General features: G+C 37.4%; 1 protein-coding gene across 1 annotated transcript; it reads right to left on the reverse strand.

Moving 5' to 3' along the window:
- Nucleotides 1–9,501: 9,501 nt before the first annotated feature.
- Nucleotides 9,502–12,801, reverse strand: LOC149846979 (nudix hydrolase 18, mitochondrial-like). The gene is made up of 5 exons (XM_089998240.1): nucleotides 12,578–12,801; nucleotides 12,129–12,243; nucleotides 11,943–12,026; nucleotides 10,183–10,314; nucleotides 9,502–10,064 (listed from the first exon to the last, which is right to left on the reverse strand). The coding sequence occupies exons 1-5, from the start codon at nucleotides 12,646–12,648 to the stop codon at nucleotides 9,972–9,974; spliced, it is 495 nt and encodes a 164-aa protein (XP_089854366.1). The 5' UTR covers nucleotides 12,649–12,801; the 3' UTR covers nucleotides 9,502–9,971.
- Between the last annotated feature and the right edge of the window lie 4,961 nt (nucleotides 12,802–17,762).

Below are 17,762 nucleotides of genomic sequence, written 5' to 3' on the forward strand. Positions count from 1 at the left end.
ACTCATTCATTTATTTCAATCAACTTTGATAAACTACTTCATACACCCATCAAACCAATGAATCACACTTTAGAGACACATAATCCAGTAGGATATAACTCATTTTGTGTAACATACATACCAAGTTTAGAAGTAAAAATTAAAGTTTATAGCCTACCTACAGATACAATCCTACTCGATATGACAAAACATGATATTATATTAGGTACGTATTGGTTACATCAATACCATGCCCAGATATTGTGTCATGAAGGAAAGGTGATTTTATCTCGACCTAGAACATCCAAGATAGAGTTTAAGTTGATTAGGCCCATTGTCGAAAATCGAGTACTATCTTCATTGAAGGCCTAAAAGTATGTGAGGAAAGGGTATACAACCTTTTTAATTAATATCACCTTGACAGAACCAAAGACTGAGTCTATAGGAAATCTAGAGGTAGTTCCAGAATTTTTAGATGTTTTTTCAAAAGAATTGCAAGGACTTCCTCCACATCGAGATATAAAATTTGGTATTGAGTTGTTACTGCGACGACTCTAATATTTAAAGAACTTTACAAGATGACACTAGTTGAACTTGAGAAATTAAAAAAGCAACTAAAAGGATTATTGGCCAAGATATTCATTAGGCCAAGTGTATCACCCTGGGGAGTGCATGTGTTATTCGTTAAAAAGGAAGCCAAGGTTCAAAAGAACGACAATAATGTATCATATTGTGTGTATGTGACATGTGATATATATTTTTTTATGTTCACTCGTATGCATAATATATGTAATGTTTGAATTTTATAAAAAAGGTGCTCATAAAGAGCTAATAACGTCAGAGAAATTCCAAATGATGAGTGATGCATATATACATGCACACACACTTAATGTGATCTGCCTTTGCAGGCACAATACTCATAAGTGTCAAAGTAATTACTAAATAGGTGGGTAAATATCATAAAACATTGGGCTACCCAGAAGGGGCAGACAGGCTATTGAGCCCTGGAATGCCTACAAGAGATATATATAATGATAAGACCCATTATATAAAGAGAAAACCTTGATACTAATTAAGGATTATGCTTACCTTGGAGAGGGTAAGTGATACAACTCTGATTGATATTGTTGTCAATGAAAACATGTTCTTCGAGTGGCAGTAACTCGACGAACTTGAGCATTGGAGGTAGGGAACCGAATATGGTGCATCCTTACTAAAACACGCCCTAGGAAAAACTCTCTCGAATATTATACTGTCTCCTATGATTTTTGTGCAGGCTAGTCATATGGGTTACTAAAATACATATAATAATGAACCCTTGTATGGTCTCAGTCCTGACTTAGAGCTGCCCCTGTGAGTATCTACATGAGGTTAAATATCGAACAAATAACTTTATGCTCACACTAATTATTATGAATACCTGCTTGATAAAATGTTATACTGATTTGAATTATATTCATGCTTTACTTGTACTCATGATTTTACTGAAATCATATGCAATTTTACTTGGAATTGGTATAATTACCTACCAAGCTTTCACCAGTTTAACCCTTTAAAGGAAATTTTTAGGTGATTAGTTCATAGACAATGGATGGTGCGAGACAGTGACAACATCCTGAACCAAACTTCTAGTGGATCATGAGCCATCTTAGGGTGTTTTGTTCATACATTATTTTGACCGTACATTTTTGTATAATGAACTCTGATATAAATACAACTGTTTTGACTTTTTGACTTATCGGTTCTTCGTGGATAATTCTCACCTGTGATCCGCTTGGAGTTGTTCAACCTCAAGGCTAAAACATCATTTTCTGTTGCTTAAAGGTTAAAAAAAAAATATTTTTTGGTAATTTTTTCAGGTTAAAAATTTTGGAGCGTCACACCTCTCTATCTGATATCTCCTATTGGCAGTTGTAGTCATAATCCCCATGCCAAAATTGATCAAAAAATCGTTGGCTCCCATGTCTACCTACTTTATCATAAACCCTACAACACAAAAATACCAAAAATTGAAAGTTGATAGAATAAAGAAAACACTAAATCACAAGAATCCAAAGTAAAACAATTAATTATCATGAGAAATAATAAAAAACTAAAACCCTAAACTGAAGAAACCCTTATTGAAAATCCAACGAGAATACAGAGCATAAAACTCTTAATCCACATAACACTTGGGAAAGCCAACGAAGATATCTAAATTCGAGAGAGAGATCTAGATCATAGAAACCCTAGGTGGGTGTGAAAACCTTATGAAATAGGGAAAGGAGATGAAGGGAAGCAGACTCTAGAATCTCCAATCTCCAATCTCATGAGTGTGAAAGCCTCAAGAGTTATGAAATGTGAAAGCCTTGGTCGCAGTCATCATTCCTTCACCTCGAAGCGAAGCTCGTTCTGCGTTGCGGCATGAGACATGATCTCTTCCTCCTCCGAGCCGGAGGACACAATGCAGAGGTGTTCGTCATTGTTCATGTGATCGAAAACCCTCGCTTCCCCTCATCAGAATCGGGGTCACATATGGGGAGCAAAGGATCGCAAGAGACAAAAGGAGGCAAACATAGGAAGCATGTTGGCAAATTCCGTCATTGCCCCGTCGAAAACTCATCGATGGAGAGAGAGAGAGGGGGGGGGTTAGGATTTTGCTTGGGAGGGAGAGTGGAGAAAGAGCTATGGTGTTTTTTCCTCCTTGCTTGTCTCCCCTCTCATATCACATTTTGTTTTTTTATTTGGTATGTGTAATAAATGTGCATTCTTGTCTCCCCTCTCATCTCGTCTGGTCTTGCCTCTCATATCATGCCTTTGTTTTGTTTTTTTATTTGGTAGGCGAGTTTCTAGTGACGACCTTGATCGTCACTATAGTTATAAGATCAATAATGGTGAACTATAGTCTCACTATTTTCTTGTTTTTTTTAGTATATGAATAAGATGCTTACATGCAAACCCTAGCATTATATATATATATATATATATATATATATATATATATATATATATATATATATATATATATATATATATATATATATATATATATATATATATATATATATATTCCATGCAGCTCAAAAGACTAAATCGCCTCTCACTAGATCTCATATAATCTCCCTACACCTTCCAAGAGTCTTTGGACTCAAATTACATACTTGAAAGGATCCAAATATCAAAAGGACTTAACCCAAGCAAACCGAGGGCCCACTATTCCCTTATTTGGGCATTGGATCCGAAACATGACATGAGGTGACCCAAAATAGAACCCAATTGCAGGACTTTCACAGTGGATTCGATCCAAAAGAAATAGTCATTTTATTGTTTGTCGATTGAGCCACGGTCATTGCTCAGCTCCAGGAAGGACAGTTATCACCTATTAAAGGGCTAGTGGCAGAGACTTGGCCTGGATTGTCAGAGTGATGGAGGAAGAATGAATTATCACTCGACTCGGTATTGTTTTGATTATCAGAGCCAACATGGTGTGCTCCATCACTTTGTTGGTTCATGGTGGCGATGATGATGAAGAATGCAACATATGGGGCGATGATGATGGAGAAGAATGCTGTGGGAGGATTGATATCGCCCTGATACCATGTAAATATTGAAAAAATCCTCTGAATGAATTGTTGGTTTTAGTGAAAGTACAACTATTACAAGTCATCCCACTAATCAAGGGATTGAGATATGATAACATACAAGGAAAAAAGATTGCATGCATGATACAATGAAGACTTACAACAAAATTGTCTATATACATAAAACTTCAGCTTGTTTCCTTTATAGTAGCTTCTATATTTATCGTCCTTAAAGCCAGCTTGTTTCTCAATCGAATCACCAACATTTACCCCTAGCATCTCTAGATTTTGGATATACTTCAATAAAACTAGGTTTTGGGTGCAAAACCTGGTTTTCTAACTGGTTTTGGGTGTCATCTAAATGCTACCCAAAAGAATTTAATTTCTTTGAAAAAGGATAATTTCATCTAAGATTTGGTTGTAGAGGAACAAGTGAGTGTTTGATGATAAAAGAAGAGAGGGTAGATCTAATACTTGGCAAGTACCTTGAAGGTACTCGGTCGGTGTGTGTGTGTGTGTGTGTGTGCCACTCATTCCTGCTTCCCCCCTTCCCTCTCACCAAGGATGCATGGCATCCTCTGAATGCAGCCAGTACAGCTTGCAGGATACTTGATTGGTCTAATTAGTAGACCTACTCCCTATAAGGAGAACACTGGAAGTGTTCCTTGTAGATGGCGATTCGATAGGCGCAGCAACAATAATCAGCTGGAAGTGGCAGAATATACCTGGATTGGAGTAACAAGGCTGGGTTAATTTGGTTTAATTCAGGTCTTACTACCGCAGTTTATGTTCGATTAATTTCAGTTCAAATGGTGTGCTGTTCACTGACCAAATAATGTCTAATTCAGCTGAGTGGTTACCGGTGGTGGGGTTTATTCTGTTTTGGCTATGTTGTTTCTAAGATTTGGGTAATTTATGCCTATCGCAAATTTACATTTAACTGCTTCAGTTTTCTAATAATTAAGATAAGCACATACCTTTCAAAGTAATTGCTCACATATGTGTGTAAGTTACTTTTACATCACCCAACTCTTTAAAATGATGCTTTTAACCCTTTTCTGTCTTTAAATCATTGAATGTTATTATTGCACTTCATTTTTGTACCAAGGGCAAATAAATAATTTCAAAGGGTACGCAATTTCTTGAAATGGTAGGAAACCTTATCCACTTAACTAGCCTTACTCTACCCCCAATTAGGCCCTATTGCAACCCTATAAACATCAGTCCACTAAGCAATTCCGTTCAACTCATCTTCTATGTCATCCCTATTGTCATACCCACTTGAGATCTTATTGTTGTAAGTTTTTTTATCAAATCCGACCTTGTTGATGGATTCAATATGATTAATTTGATAGGACTTAACCATTGGATCGCCTTTGATCAAGAGTCCTCCACACAAGTCGGATTATGATGATTCAAATGCCGATATTCACTGCATGAGCAAGGTAGATTACATCTGTAGGATGAGATATAACTAAAACAACTCACAATAATAAGATGCCAAGATTGGGGTATGACGATAAGGATGACATCTCTCTCTAAAAAAAAGGAGAAGATAAGGATAAGGATGATATAGAAGATGAGTGGAACCGAACTGCCAAGCACTGCAAACAAGCCTTACCGTGTCTTATTCATTGAACGCCAACAAGATTTTGGAAATTTGGGTAATGAGAAAATTTTTGTGTTATTTTTAAGTTGGTGTATGCAAGAATTAGTGTTGCTTGTTGAACACGACATGTATCTTTTAAAGGATATACAATTATTTTGCTAAAAGCACTGTATAATCATGAAAATTGTACAATAAAAAAATCAACTTTTTACATTTATTTTTTGAAAGGCAGGCTGGGGTTAAGCACACCCCTACAAGTTATCTCTTAAGCCCCCATGTGGCAACGGGATTCGAACCTGGGCCTTCAGCTTGGCACAGGACCCCGCTTACCACATGGGATACCACCTCATTGTTTTTTGTGGATCCAAAGTGTATTTGGTAATAAATAAATCATGGCGAATTTCCTAGAATATCAAAGTCACATGGGATACCACCTCATTGTTTTTTGTGGATCCAAAGTGTATTTGGTAATAAATAAATCATGGCGAATTTCCTAGAATATCAAAGTCGTCAATGACTAATTTTTAATTAAATTGTTATCTTCATGCATTTCTTATATTTAGAACTTGATTAAGATAGCAAACCCTATTCACTTAACCTTCCTTACTCTATCCCCAATTAGGCCCTAGCTATTGCAACCTATAAATATCAATCCACTAAGCAGTTCCGTTCCATTCATCTCCTATGTCATCCCTATCATCATACCCCATTTGTTGTTCTACCCTTATTGATGGATTCAATATGATTAATCATTGGATCGCCTTTGATCAAACCTTCCACACAAGTTGTATTCTGATGATGATTCAAATGCCAATATTCATTAAATGAGCTATGCAGATTACATCTATGTGACCACATATAACTAAAGCAACTAGATACAATAAGATCCCGAGATGTGGTACGACGATAAGGATGTCATAGAAGATGAGTGGAATCGAATTGCCAAGCCACTAGCAAACACGCCTCTAAAAATAAGAATTTATGCCATGGCCTCTCCAAGAATATATATATATATATATATATATATATATATATATATATATATATATATATATATATATATATATATATCATGTTTTAAAAACTCGTTGGGTCAACCCATTGACTCGATTGACTCAAACCGAATAGTCCAGTTACTGAGTTAAAATCCTTGTTTGACTCGTTATTTACAAAACCCAGCCGAGTCCGGCAAGTTTTTTCATGACTCAACAGAGTCATGCATATATATATATATATATATATATATATATATATATATATATAATATTTCATATATTATTACATACAACAACAACAACTACGCCTTCATCCCAAAACAATTGGGGTCGGCGATATGAACCAACAAAGAAAATCATTATGGGTCTTCCACATGAATCCTTCTCCTCCATTCATTTCTATCCAATGTCATGTCCTCGGTGAGGTTCAAAGCATTCATATCCTTTCTTATCACCTCCATCCATGTCTTCCTAGGCCTACCCCGACCTCTTTTAACTAATATATTTTCCCATTTCTCCATCCTTCTAACTGGAGCATCATTAGGCCTTCGTCGAATATGTCCAAACCACCGTAAACGATTCTCTCTCATCTTATTTTCAATGGGTGCAACGCCTACCTTCTTACGTATCTCCTCGTTCTGAATCTTATCTTTTATTGTATTTTCACACATCCATCTCAGCATACGCATCTCAGCTACACTCATTTTTTGAATATGATGTCTCTTGGCAGCCCAACATTACGTACTATATAGTAAAGCGGGCCTAATAGTCGTCTTATAAAACTTTCCCTTCAACCGCAATGGCATTCTACAGTCGCACAACACTCCAGTTGCACTCTTCCATTTCATCCACCCAACCTTTATCCTATGATTTACATCTCCATCAATTTCTCCATACTTTTGAATGATAGATCCCAAATATTTGAAAGAATCATCCACCGGTATTTCGTGCTCACCAAGCTTCACTACACTCCCATCACTACTTCGTTGCTTACTAAATCGACATTTCATGTATTCTGTCTTACTCTTACTCAACTTAAAACCTCTTGCTTCCAATGTCTGCCTCCATAATTCTAACTTAGCATTAACCCCAGCTCTAGACTCATCAATCAAAACAATATCATCAGCAAACAACATACACCATGGCACATTTTCTTGAATTGATCTCGTAAGCTCATCCATCACTATAGCAAATAGGAAAGGGCTTAAAGCAGATCCTTGATGTAACCCAACCGTTATAGGAAAATTGGTTGTCACCCCTCCACAAGTGTGGACATTGGTTACTACTCCTTCATACATATCTTTAATTATACTAATGTACTTGAGAGAAACACCTTTCTTCATCATTGTCTACCAGAGAACGTCCCTAAGTACTCTATCGTAAGCCTTCTCCAAATCAATAAAAACCATATGCAAATCTTTGTTCCTCTCTCTATTTCTCTCAATAAGTTGTCTAAGAAGATGTATAGCTTTCATAGTTAATCTTCCAGGCATACAACCAAATTGATTCTCCGATATCATGACAATCTTTCTCAACCTAGACTCAATCATCCTCTCCCAAAGTTTCATAGTATGACTCATGAGTTTTATACCATGATAGTTTGTGCAATCTTGTATATCACCCTTATTCTTATATAGAGGCACCAAAGTACTCTTCCTCCACTCATTAGGCATCTTATTTGTTCGCCAAATCTTGTTAAAAAGATTTGTCAACCATTCTAAACCTTTATCTCCCAAGCATTTCCAAGCCTCGATAGGTATACCATCTGGGCCAACTGCCCTTCTTGATTTCATTTTCTTCAAAGCCTCTGCAATTTCTTTCTTTTGAATCTTGCGCATGAAGTCACGATTCATCTCATGAAAAGGAATTGAAAAGTCTCCAAGATCCTGAGCATGACTTTCATTAAATAGCTTATCAAAATAATCTTTCCACCTCTCCTTAATCTCCTCATCTTTGACTAAAACCCTTTGTGTTTAATCTTTGATACATCTAACCATACTCAGATCCCTCGATTTCCTATCTCTCATCTTTGCAAGCCTATAAATATCCTTATCACCCTCTTTGGTATCCAACTTGTCATAAACCTCCTTATATACCTTATCCCTCGCGTTCCAAACTATTTTTTTAGCTTCCTTCTTTGCTATCATATACTTCTCTGAATTCTCATTATCACGATTTATACTTAGATTTCTATAACACTCTCTTTTAACCTTAATAGCTAATTTGACATCCTCGTTCCACCATGATGTATCCTTACCTAGCGGTGCACCGCCTTTAGACTCACCCAATACCTCCTTAGCCACCTTTCTCATGCCACCCACTATCTTATTCCACATAGATTCTGAATCCTCCTCGAGACACCAATCAACTTCCTTAACTACCCGCTCTACAAACATTCCTTGTTTAGCTTCTTTCAGTGCCCACCACTTAATTCTAGGATCTATCATATGTCTATCCCTTTTGCGATATTGTCTAATTCTAAGATCTAAAATTAAGACTCTATGTTGTGTAGCTACACTTTCTCCCGGTATAACCTTACAATCGATGCAACAACCCCTATCTCTCTTTCTAAGTAGGAAAAAATCTATTTGACTTGTATTAACCCCACTTTTAAATGTTACTAGGTGAGACTCCCTCTTCCTAAACCAAGTGTTGGATAAGATCATATCATAGGACAAACCAAAATCTAAAATCCTTTCTCCACTTTCGTTTCTTACATATATTATATAAAATAATATATAAAATATATATTATATATTTTATATAAAATAATATATAAAATAGAGAATCATATATTATTACATATATTATATAAAATATAATATAAATATTGTATATAAAAATATGGTTATGCATATATTAATAAAAGTATACATTAAATATAATATAAAAAATATAATACAATGCATATTATATACAATTTATTAGTAACATATCATAAAATATATATACTATATACATATATTTATATATTTTATATAAAAATAACGTTAACATGATACGGCTGAGTCATCGGGTTGACCCGGCCGAGTCACCCGGCAATCAAGGACGAGCCGTGTGATGAGTCACTGGGTTTTAAACTATGACCTATGATATATATATATATATAGTGTTGCACCCTCCTCAAACTCTGGTAATTCAACTATGCATTCTAAAAATTACCTAATTGGTGAAATTGATAACTTTGAAACCTTCAACTATGCATGAAAGGGTATCCAATTGGGAAGAAACCTTTTGGGCAGAGTAAGTTTAACAACGTTAACGCCCAACTCTTTTTTCTGTTTTTTAGAGAATCACGAAACCCTCTCAATTGTGAATGGCAAGAATTGTTGATGTATCAATACAAAGAATTAATCAATTTTGAAAAAATACAAAGAATTAATCAATTTTGAAAAAATACAAAGAATTAACCATCCCAACTGCTTTTCTGTTTCTATGTACAAGTTTATTTAAACAGACTGGGACAATTGTTTGAACTTGTTCCCCATAACCTGTGTTGCTAATCCTCTTTATGTTGAAAACTTTTCACGAGTCAATCCCCTCTAAGATTTGGAGAAGAGGAGATCAGATGTATTTTGTAGTCGGTTTGAGAAATTAGCTAGACTGAGATGACTGCCGGAGATGCCAGACTGGGATGAACCAAATGCTTGGTTGATACGGCATGAAGATGCAATGAAACATATACTTCTCAGCTTCCTGTACTCCTGTTAATTACAGCTCCCGCTTAGTTGCCACGCCATGTCTCTTTAGAGGGCAGATCTGGTACTTTTGAGTACCTTGCAAAGGTACTCGGTGCCTCATCTATTGATTGAAAGGTACTGGGTCCGATTACTGGATCTCCTCTCTCCTTTGTATCAGCTGGTCTAATGCAAATGCCATCCATGGGTGCTTGAAATCTTTTCTTGCGTCTGCAACAGTCATCTACAGAGGGAAAAAAATGGAGAATGTAAGCATATTACACTTGCTAAGAAAGTTCTAGAAGTTGTCTTTCAAAGAAAGTTCTGGAAGTTTCAATGATCTCGGTATTCAATGTGCTTACCCATCTTCTTTCACGGAGGTGCTTCTCTGGCCAAGGGTCCTGTAGTTCGGTTACTTTCAAAGGGAATATGTGCGCCATATGGTCACCAGCTTCGCTCCCTTTACTACTGAAAGTCCATATGCCAAGCTTATTCTGCAATAAATGATTATTGGATATGCCATTAATAACCAAAATAGAACTGTCTAATCAACCTATGCTAGCTATGATTCTTTTTATCCCTTAACATGGCCTTGGTAACTTTAATCATGCGCAGAGCAAGGGTTTTGAACCCACTATCTTTGTGTTGCAAAAGAGGTTTTTAACGGCCATTGTGCTAGCCACTATAGTTTGTTTTTAAGCATCTTCGTCCGATCTGAGGGTATATCATGGACCCATATATATATATATATATATATATATATATATATATATATATGGGTCCATGCTAAACGTGTTAAATAAGTTTTTTTCTGTTTTTTGTTTTAAATCCTGAGATGTGATCTATGTACTTGATTTTATGGGGATAAAATCCAGACACACGAGTGGATTTTTATAACGTTCAAAAAATAACGGTCCAAAATTTTTGTAAATTTTTTTAGGCTCCAAATATCATTTTTCTATAGATGTTGTTTCCTCATAAATCGACCATGCCCAACACATTTATATATGAATTTATATATGAGGTCAAAACTGCAAAAAAAATATCCAAAAACAAGAAAAACTCAATTAGCACGTTTCATTTAGCATATTTCATTTATCAAGGACCCATTTATCTCACTCTAATGTGCTCGTTCTGCGCTGTTAGTCCCTTTAAAAATTATAGTTTTTGGTACTTTTCTCATATTTAACACCATAGATGTGATTTATAAGTTTTGTTTAGTGGGAACAAGCTTTTAGATCACTGGAATCTGACCTATATACAAGTTTTTTTAGTGATCCAAATTCAATGGATATGAAGTTATAAAATTTTTTTGGCTTATAAAATCGTGTTTTTCATAAAAAACATGAACAAAGAGTCATTTTCCTCTAAAATGAGCATGCTAAACGTTCAGATCTATCATAAAATACTTCAAACTATATGGCTTAACGGGGGCAGAAAAGATGACCAGTGTGAGTTCTAATATATATATATATATATATATATATATATATATATATATATAGAGAGAGAGAGAGAGAGAGAGAGAGAGAGAGAGAGAGAGAGAGTTGGCAAAGCTGACTCTGAGAAGAAAAGGTGCGATGCCATCTAAGGAGCTCAACATGAGAGGGGATCCAGGGAACGGTTAAGTGCCCCGGGTATGTGACGCGTATAGCATAGCTGGCTGAGTCACGTACCCTGCGTAACCACCCTGTATCTCCCCTGGTTGAATATGGGTCATCGTTGGAGGTTGAGCTACGAGACATCTACATCAGAGATGTGATGGTTAGTAACGCACAGTGCCCCAAGTGTACATCTGCCTAATTCATGAGAACGTTTTAGTTCATGATCTTGGTTGCATTCTATGATTCTATCTAGTGCCAAACCTAGAGTAACTAGAAATAGATGCTTAAATCAGCCGTCTGAGTTGCCCTAGTGGTAGTGGGCCTAGGGAGAAGGTGCTGATGACCTTTGCGTCTCAGGTTCCATACTCAACGGTGGTGTGCCTTTCACTGGTTAGCTCCGTATGGGTTGCGGTATTGGTGACTCCACCCAGAGATTACCCGCTCGGTGGGGAACTCATCAAAAAAGTAAAAAAAAAGAACAAAACTAACTGATACTTGAAAAATAGTATCTGACTCACCCCCATGACTCCCACGACACCAGCTTCTTCCATTGCTTCTCTGAGAGCTGCATCTTCTACTGTCTCATCCTTTTCCCATCCTCCCTTCAGTTGTACACCCCAAAAACACAATCAGTTTACCTAGCAATTTTTCAAATTGAAGAAAAAAAGAAGAAGAGAGGTTTGGATGTTTACTTAGATCTGTACCTTGGGGAACAACACTCTATCGCTCTTCTGCGCTTTAACAACAAGAACCTCTAGCCTTGATTCATCGCATTTGTCACAGCTTCTCTGATCATTGTTTAATCTGTAAGGAATGCATCTGCAAAAACCAATACAATCCCATTTTTGTGCTTGTTAGAAGTGATGATACTAGCCAACAACCTTCGGTATATAAGAGTGGTTTCCCAATGTCACAACCCTACTGAAAAGATGGGTCTGGAGATGTCTTTTCAGAAAAACTTGAGACTATTTTTTAGATACCACGCAAATGATGGTGTCTAAATATAATTTTCCCAATGAACCAGAAGGCACGACCACCCTCCCTCACCAAGCTTTCTCACCATTTGAAGATGAGCTGTTTCATAGTCTAACCTTTCTTTTATTATAAGATTTTTTTTTTTTGCTTTCAAACGTGTCATGAGAGAGAGAGAGACCCTGCAATAAGTAGGCAACCATTTTCGTATCTTTGGTTCTGACGGCCCGTGCGAGCGATCAATGTCATCATGGTGCCGGTGCTTTCAGAAAGAACGGAAGAGATCCACCACCAAATCTGAAGAAAAGAGAGAGGGAGAGATGCCGCAACTGCACTGACACTCGGGAGAGAAAAGAAAAGAGAGAGATGGCTGATTGGTTGGACACACGCATTCAGCTACACAACCGATGCAATGTCTCGTTTGTGAGCTCTATTTATAAAGAGCAACAATTGCATCATCAGCAAAGATAAAATGGTGGGCGAGGGAAGAAGATTAAGCGGTCCAATCCGCGTGAGGTCAGCATCTCGGTAGCTTCTTCGTCACTTTCCTGGGACGTGCTGAGGGGGTTGAGCCATGACGTCGCCAACCACCATTTCTCTGATATCAGTTCCAATTTCTGACGACTTGCCGCTATCAAATTGCGCCCACAGGACCACGCCACCCTTTTCCTCGCCTATATGCATGCGGGGCCAGTGGGGCTGGGTTTGAGACTTTATACCTTGATCCAATCTGGATAATGGTTCCCCCAACTTGTCTCATAGTGGTAAACTTTTGCCTAAGAAGCTGGACCCGGTTATGGTCTGAACACCGACCAAGCTGGTTCTCTCTTCAGACCCATCTTCTTTTATAGGAAACTTTGGGGATAGATAAGATACATCAGTTGAGTTGATAAAGCATAAATTTTTTGTGTTTTCAAATCACTACCGTCCATCACTTTAAGCAACACCTATATTGTGAGAATCGTTTCGGGCCTGAAAGGACAAATCACTTCAAGGAATCGGGCGATTTTGATTAGGGGCATAATCGTTTTGAATCAGCTAATTTTCAACCATAGAGAGACACGTCAAAAAATATTGATTTATTTGTGGGCAGGTTCCTTATCAAATTTCTATTGATACAATACAAATCGGCGGGTTCACGACGACACTGACAACATTGATCACCACCATTCACTGTGCAAGCAGTGGGGGCCCGTCAAAGGTGCTGATGATTGAAGGGGGATGGACGGTGGTGATTTCAAAACACCTCAATTTATGTTTTATCAAGGAAAATTTTAAAATACCTCCAAACTTTTCAGTCTAATTCACCCAAAAAGTTTGAAAGTTTGCAAATTTACGCTAAAGTTTTTACTCAAGTTAATGACTCATGTTTTGAAGTTACTATTTTACCCCTACAACTATTGAAAAAATAATAATTTATCCTTATTTTAAAAATTTGACAGTAAACCTAACGTTGCAATGATGCTCGAACTCAAGACCTCTCTAACATAAAACATGTCGTTAGCTACTACACCAAATACTTATTTGTTAACAATTTAAAAAAAAAATTATATAACCTGTGTATAAATTAAAACTCCAACCATTCAGGTCTTTGTTTGTTATGCATGATCATAACTTGGCAAAACCTGAACCCAATCTGGTTTGGGTAGATTTTGATGACACTGAACCCACTAATAGCACAACCAATTTTACGTTTGAAAACTAGAAACTTCATGCACACCAAACATTGCCCAGGTTGTACTATTAGTGGGTTAGGTCACACTACAAGAAAATTGTTAATTAGTGACAGACATTTGCAATAAAAATAATCCATCCCAATTTTACGATGGATTGGCGAGAGAAAATTAGTCGTTCCTAAAATTAGAATTAGTTTCGGAATTTACGACGAAAAAATTCTGTCTCAAAATCTGTCGCTAATTAGCGATGACTTAGCGACGGAATGTAAATCGACTGAAACTCTATCGCAACTTCACGACAAATAAGCGGCAAAAAAAATTTGTCGCTACTTCGTTCTAATTGGGGATGGATTTTGAGACAAAAAATTTCCGTCGCTAAGTCATCGCTAATTTTTCCCGTAAAACCCTAATGTGAGCCCTTTTATTTCTCATTTTGTTTCATCCCTCGCACGTCGCTCATCGCCCGTTGCCCGCTACCCGTTACCTCCTCCTTCTTCCCTCACTCTTTTATCATCGTCGTGTGCCATCGTCGTCTGTCGCCCGTCACCTCCTCCTTCTTCCCTCACTCCTTCTCTGTCGTCGTCGTGTGCCATCGTCGTCCGTCGCCTGCCGCCCGTTGCTCTGTGACATCATCGCCCATCACCTCCTCCTTCTTCCCTCACTCTTCTCTAAGCGTCGTGTGCCATCGGCGCCCGTCGCCCGTCGCCCGACCACTGGCGTGTGCCGACCTCTTCTTCCTCCCTCTCCCTGAGTCAGCTCCTCACCTCCTTCCTTCCTCATCTGCAGGCTGCCGGAGCGGCGCCATCGTCGAGCTCCTCTTTTTCCTCCCCTTCCCTGAGTCCCGCCCAAGTCGTCACAGGCTGACCATCTTCACTGTCATCGCCGACATCCCATCCCATCTTTTCTTCCCCTATTTTTTTTGTCCACCTTGCACCACCGCTATCATCGGGACACACTTCATCTCCCTGACGAGTGTCGACCCGGAGGCCCTCCACTGTAGAAGCTCTCATCGGTCGGTACCGGATTCCCCATTGGCCCTTTTTTGTGTTTTTTTTCTTCTTCTTTTTCTTTTTGCCCTTGTTCGTGCAGGAATAGCGACCAACGGTCGTGTATCAGTTGAGATCTATCCATCTCGTTGAGCCTCTGAGCTGTGTTCGTCAATCGTGAAGGTCTGTTCGGGTAACAAAAAGTTGGTTGTTGTGTGTGTGTGCAGTTGTAGCGTTCTCTCCTTGTGAGAGGGACAAGTAGATCATTTAGTATTGTATTATTTTGTATATTTGTGTTTTGCAGGTACATAACTGAGCTAATTGCATGATGCTTAGTGCTAAGCATCGCATGCTGCTAAAAATGCAATATAAAAAGAAATAAGAAAAAAAATGCAAAGGAAAAAGCAATGCAAATCAGGTAAATACCCGTGGTAAGTAATGCAAGTGCATCATATGTTATTTACATTCTTGGATGCAACACTTTTCTATTTGCACACTCACTTAGTTGTGGATATCTAGGACTGCTTTGCTGGACTTCGGAGATCACGTTGAGCATGATTTGAATGTATAAAAATAGAAATGCTCTTATTTTTGTAGTTCGGAGTCCATGCTAGTCATGGTAGTAGTTCGCAGGATATTAAAGTATGTTTCAGATACATGTTTGACATTATTGTGATATGAATGATTGAATGTATTGTAATGTTTGACGTGATTGTATCCATGTTTGCATAAAGTTATTTTCAAATTAATTATGCCCTCCATATGAAATTGTATTATGAAAACATGCTTAAATTGAATGTATCATGTTTATGAATGTGATTTTATCTTTCTAAATATCTTTGTGATATATATATATATATATCCAACAATGCATGATAAATTTGATATTTTTTTCATCGACGCATTATTATGATTCTCTTTTAACTGGTGAAGATAATATTTGTAACATTATAGGATAAAATGGATGCAAACCATGAATTGATGTACCGTAGGACAGTTAATAATGAGTTGTCGCTTGAATATATGGATGGTGTTGACAGTTTTATTGAATTTGCAATGGCAAGTGTCAGTACAGTAAATCCCATTAGTCAGATCAGGTGCCCTTGCACGATGTGTAAGAACAATCGATTTGTAGAACCTCATGGTGTTAGACATCACCTATATAAGAAGGATTTTGTGAGTGATTATTAGAATTGGATGCTTCATGGTGAAGAATTTTGGAATAATTTTAATGTATGGGTGGATGTAGTGCATGATAATCCATATGTGGATTTGATATTTGATGTTGCAGGACCAGAACTGGGTTCTGCTATGGGTCCTAGTGATGTATTAACTGGGGTAGAAGAAGAAGCAACAGATGATGTAGCTAGTAGATTTTATGACTTACTTAGAGATGCTAATGAGCCACTGTGAAATGGTTGCGAGAGTCACACTATCTTGTCTGTAATTCTTCAACTATTGAATCTGAAGTCAGAGTATAATTTGAGTCAATCATGTTTTGACCGCATGTGATCTATTGTGAGGACTATGTTGCCCAAAGATGACAAATTACCACAAAATTTCTATCGTGCAAAGGTTATGGTCAACGCTCTAGGTATGGGGTATCAAAAGATAGATGTTTTTCCAAATCACTGCATATTGTATTTCAAAGATCAAGAAAATAGCAGATCATGTTTATCATGTAGGCATCCTCAATTCAAACCAAAGACAAGAGGCAATACTAGCACGAGGTCAAAAGAAGTGTCATACAAGTCACTCCACTACTTTTCGCTCACCTAGATTGCAATTATTGTATATGTCTATAAGGACAGCTAAACACATGAGATGTCATGCAAATAAAGTTTGACATGATGAAGACAAGATCACGCATCCTGTTAATGTGAAAGCTTGGAAGCACTTTGATCCTACTCATCAGACCTTCGCAATGGAAGTGAGAAATGTTAGGCTAGGTTTATGTACAGATGAATTTAATCCATTTGGGGGTAGATCAACCTCATACTTCTGTTGGTCAGTATTTGTCACCCCATACAACCTTCCTCCAAGCTTGGATATGTCTCAAATATTGCTCGGGTTGTGAAGATAGACGATGAACAATTATATGGGTTGAAGATCCATGATTGTCATGTCATTATGCAACGGTTGATTCCCCTAGCATTTTATGATATGTTAGACAAACCTATATGGGGGGTATTATCCGAGTTGAGTAGATTTTTTAGAATATTGTGTGCATCAGAAGTTATAGTAACTGAGGTAAAGAATCTCAAGGATTCTGTCGTCACTACTATTTGTCAGCTAGAGAAGATATTTTCGCCAGTATTTTTCAATGTTATGGAACATGTGATCATACATTTGCCATATGAACTTAGGGTTGGTGGTCATATACAATATCGGTGGATGTACCCATTTGAAAGGTATATTTTTATTTATACTTTTCTCTCTAATGCTATTGGGAATTTATTGTATTACAAGATGTATATTGTTGACAGATGCATGTTTGATCTAAAAAAAAAAGTTTTAAAATAAAGTAAGAGTGGAGGGTTCAATTTATGAGGCATACACTTTAGAAGAGATTTCAAATTTCTCATCTATGTACTTTGAAACTCACATTCCAACACGTTACACTTGCCCACCTCATAATGATGATGGAGAATAATTTACTGTGGCTGACAAACTATCGATATTTTAACCACTTAGGCATGCCTTT

The sequence above is a fragment of the Nuphar pumila genome, chromosome 2, assembly GCF_984573655.1.
Source record: "Nuphar pumila chromosome 2, dmNupPumi1.hap1.1, whole genome shotgun sequence".
Classification (NCBI taxonomy): Eukaryota; Viridiplantae; Streptophyta; class Magnoliopsida; order Nymphaeales; family Nymphaeaceae; genus Nuphar; species Nuphar pumila.

Bases quoted from the DNA above. Each gene is read 5' to 3' on its own strand.
- LOC149846979 (XM_089998240.1), bottom strand. From the start codon at position 12,648: ATGATGACATTGATCGCTCGCACGGGCCGTCAGAACCAAAGATACGAA. The intron at 10,315-11,942 runs GTGAGTCAGATA...CATTTATTGCAG, and splicing joins GTGTCGTGGGAGTCATGGGG to AATAAGCTTGGCATATGGAC. The intron at 10,065-10,182 runs GTAAGCACATTG...TTCCCTCTGTAG, and splicing joins ACCTCCGTGAAAGAAGATGG to ATGACTGTTGCAGACGCAAG.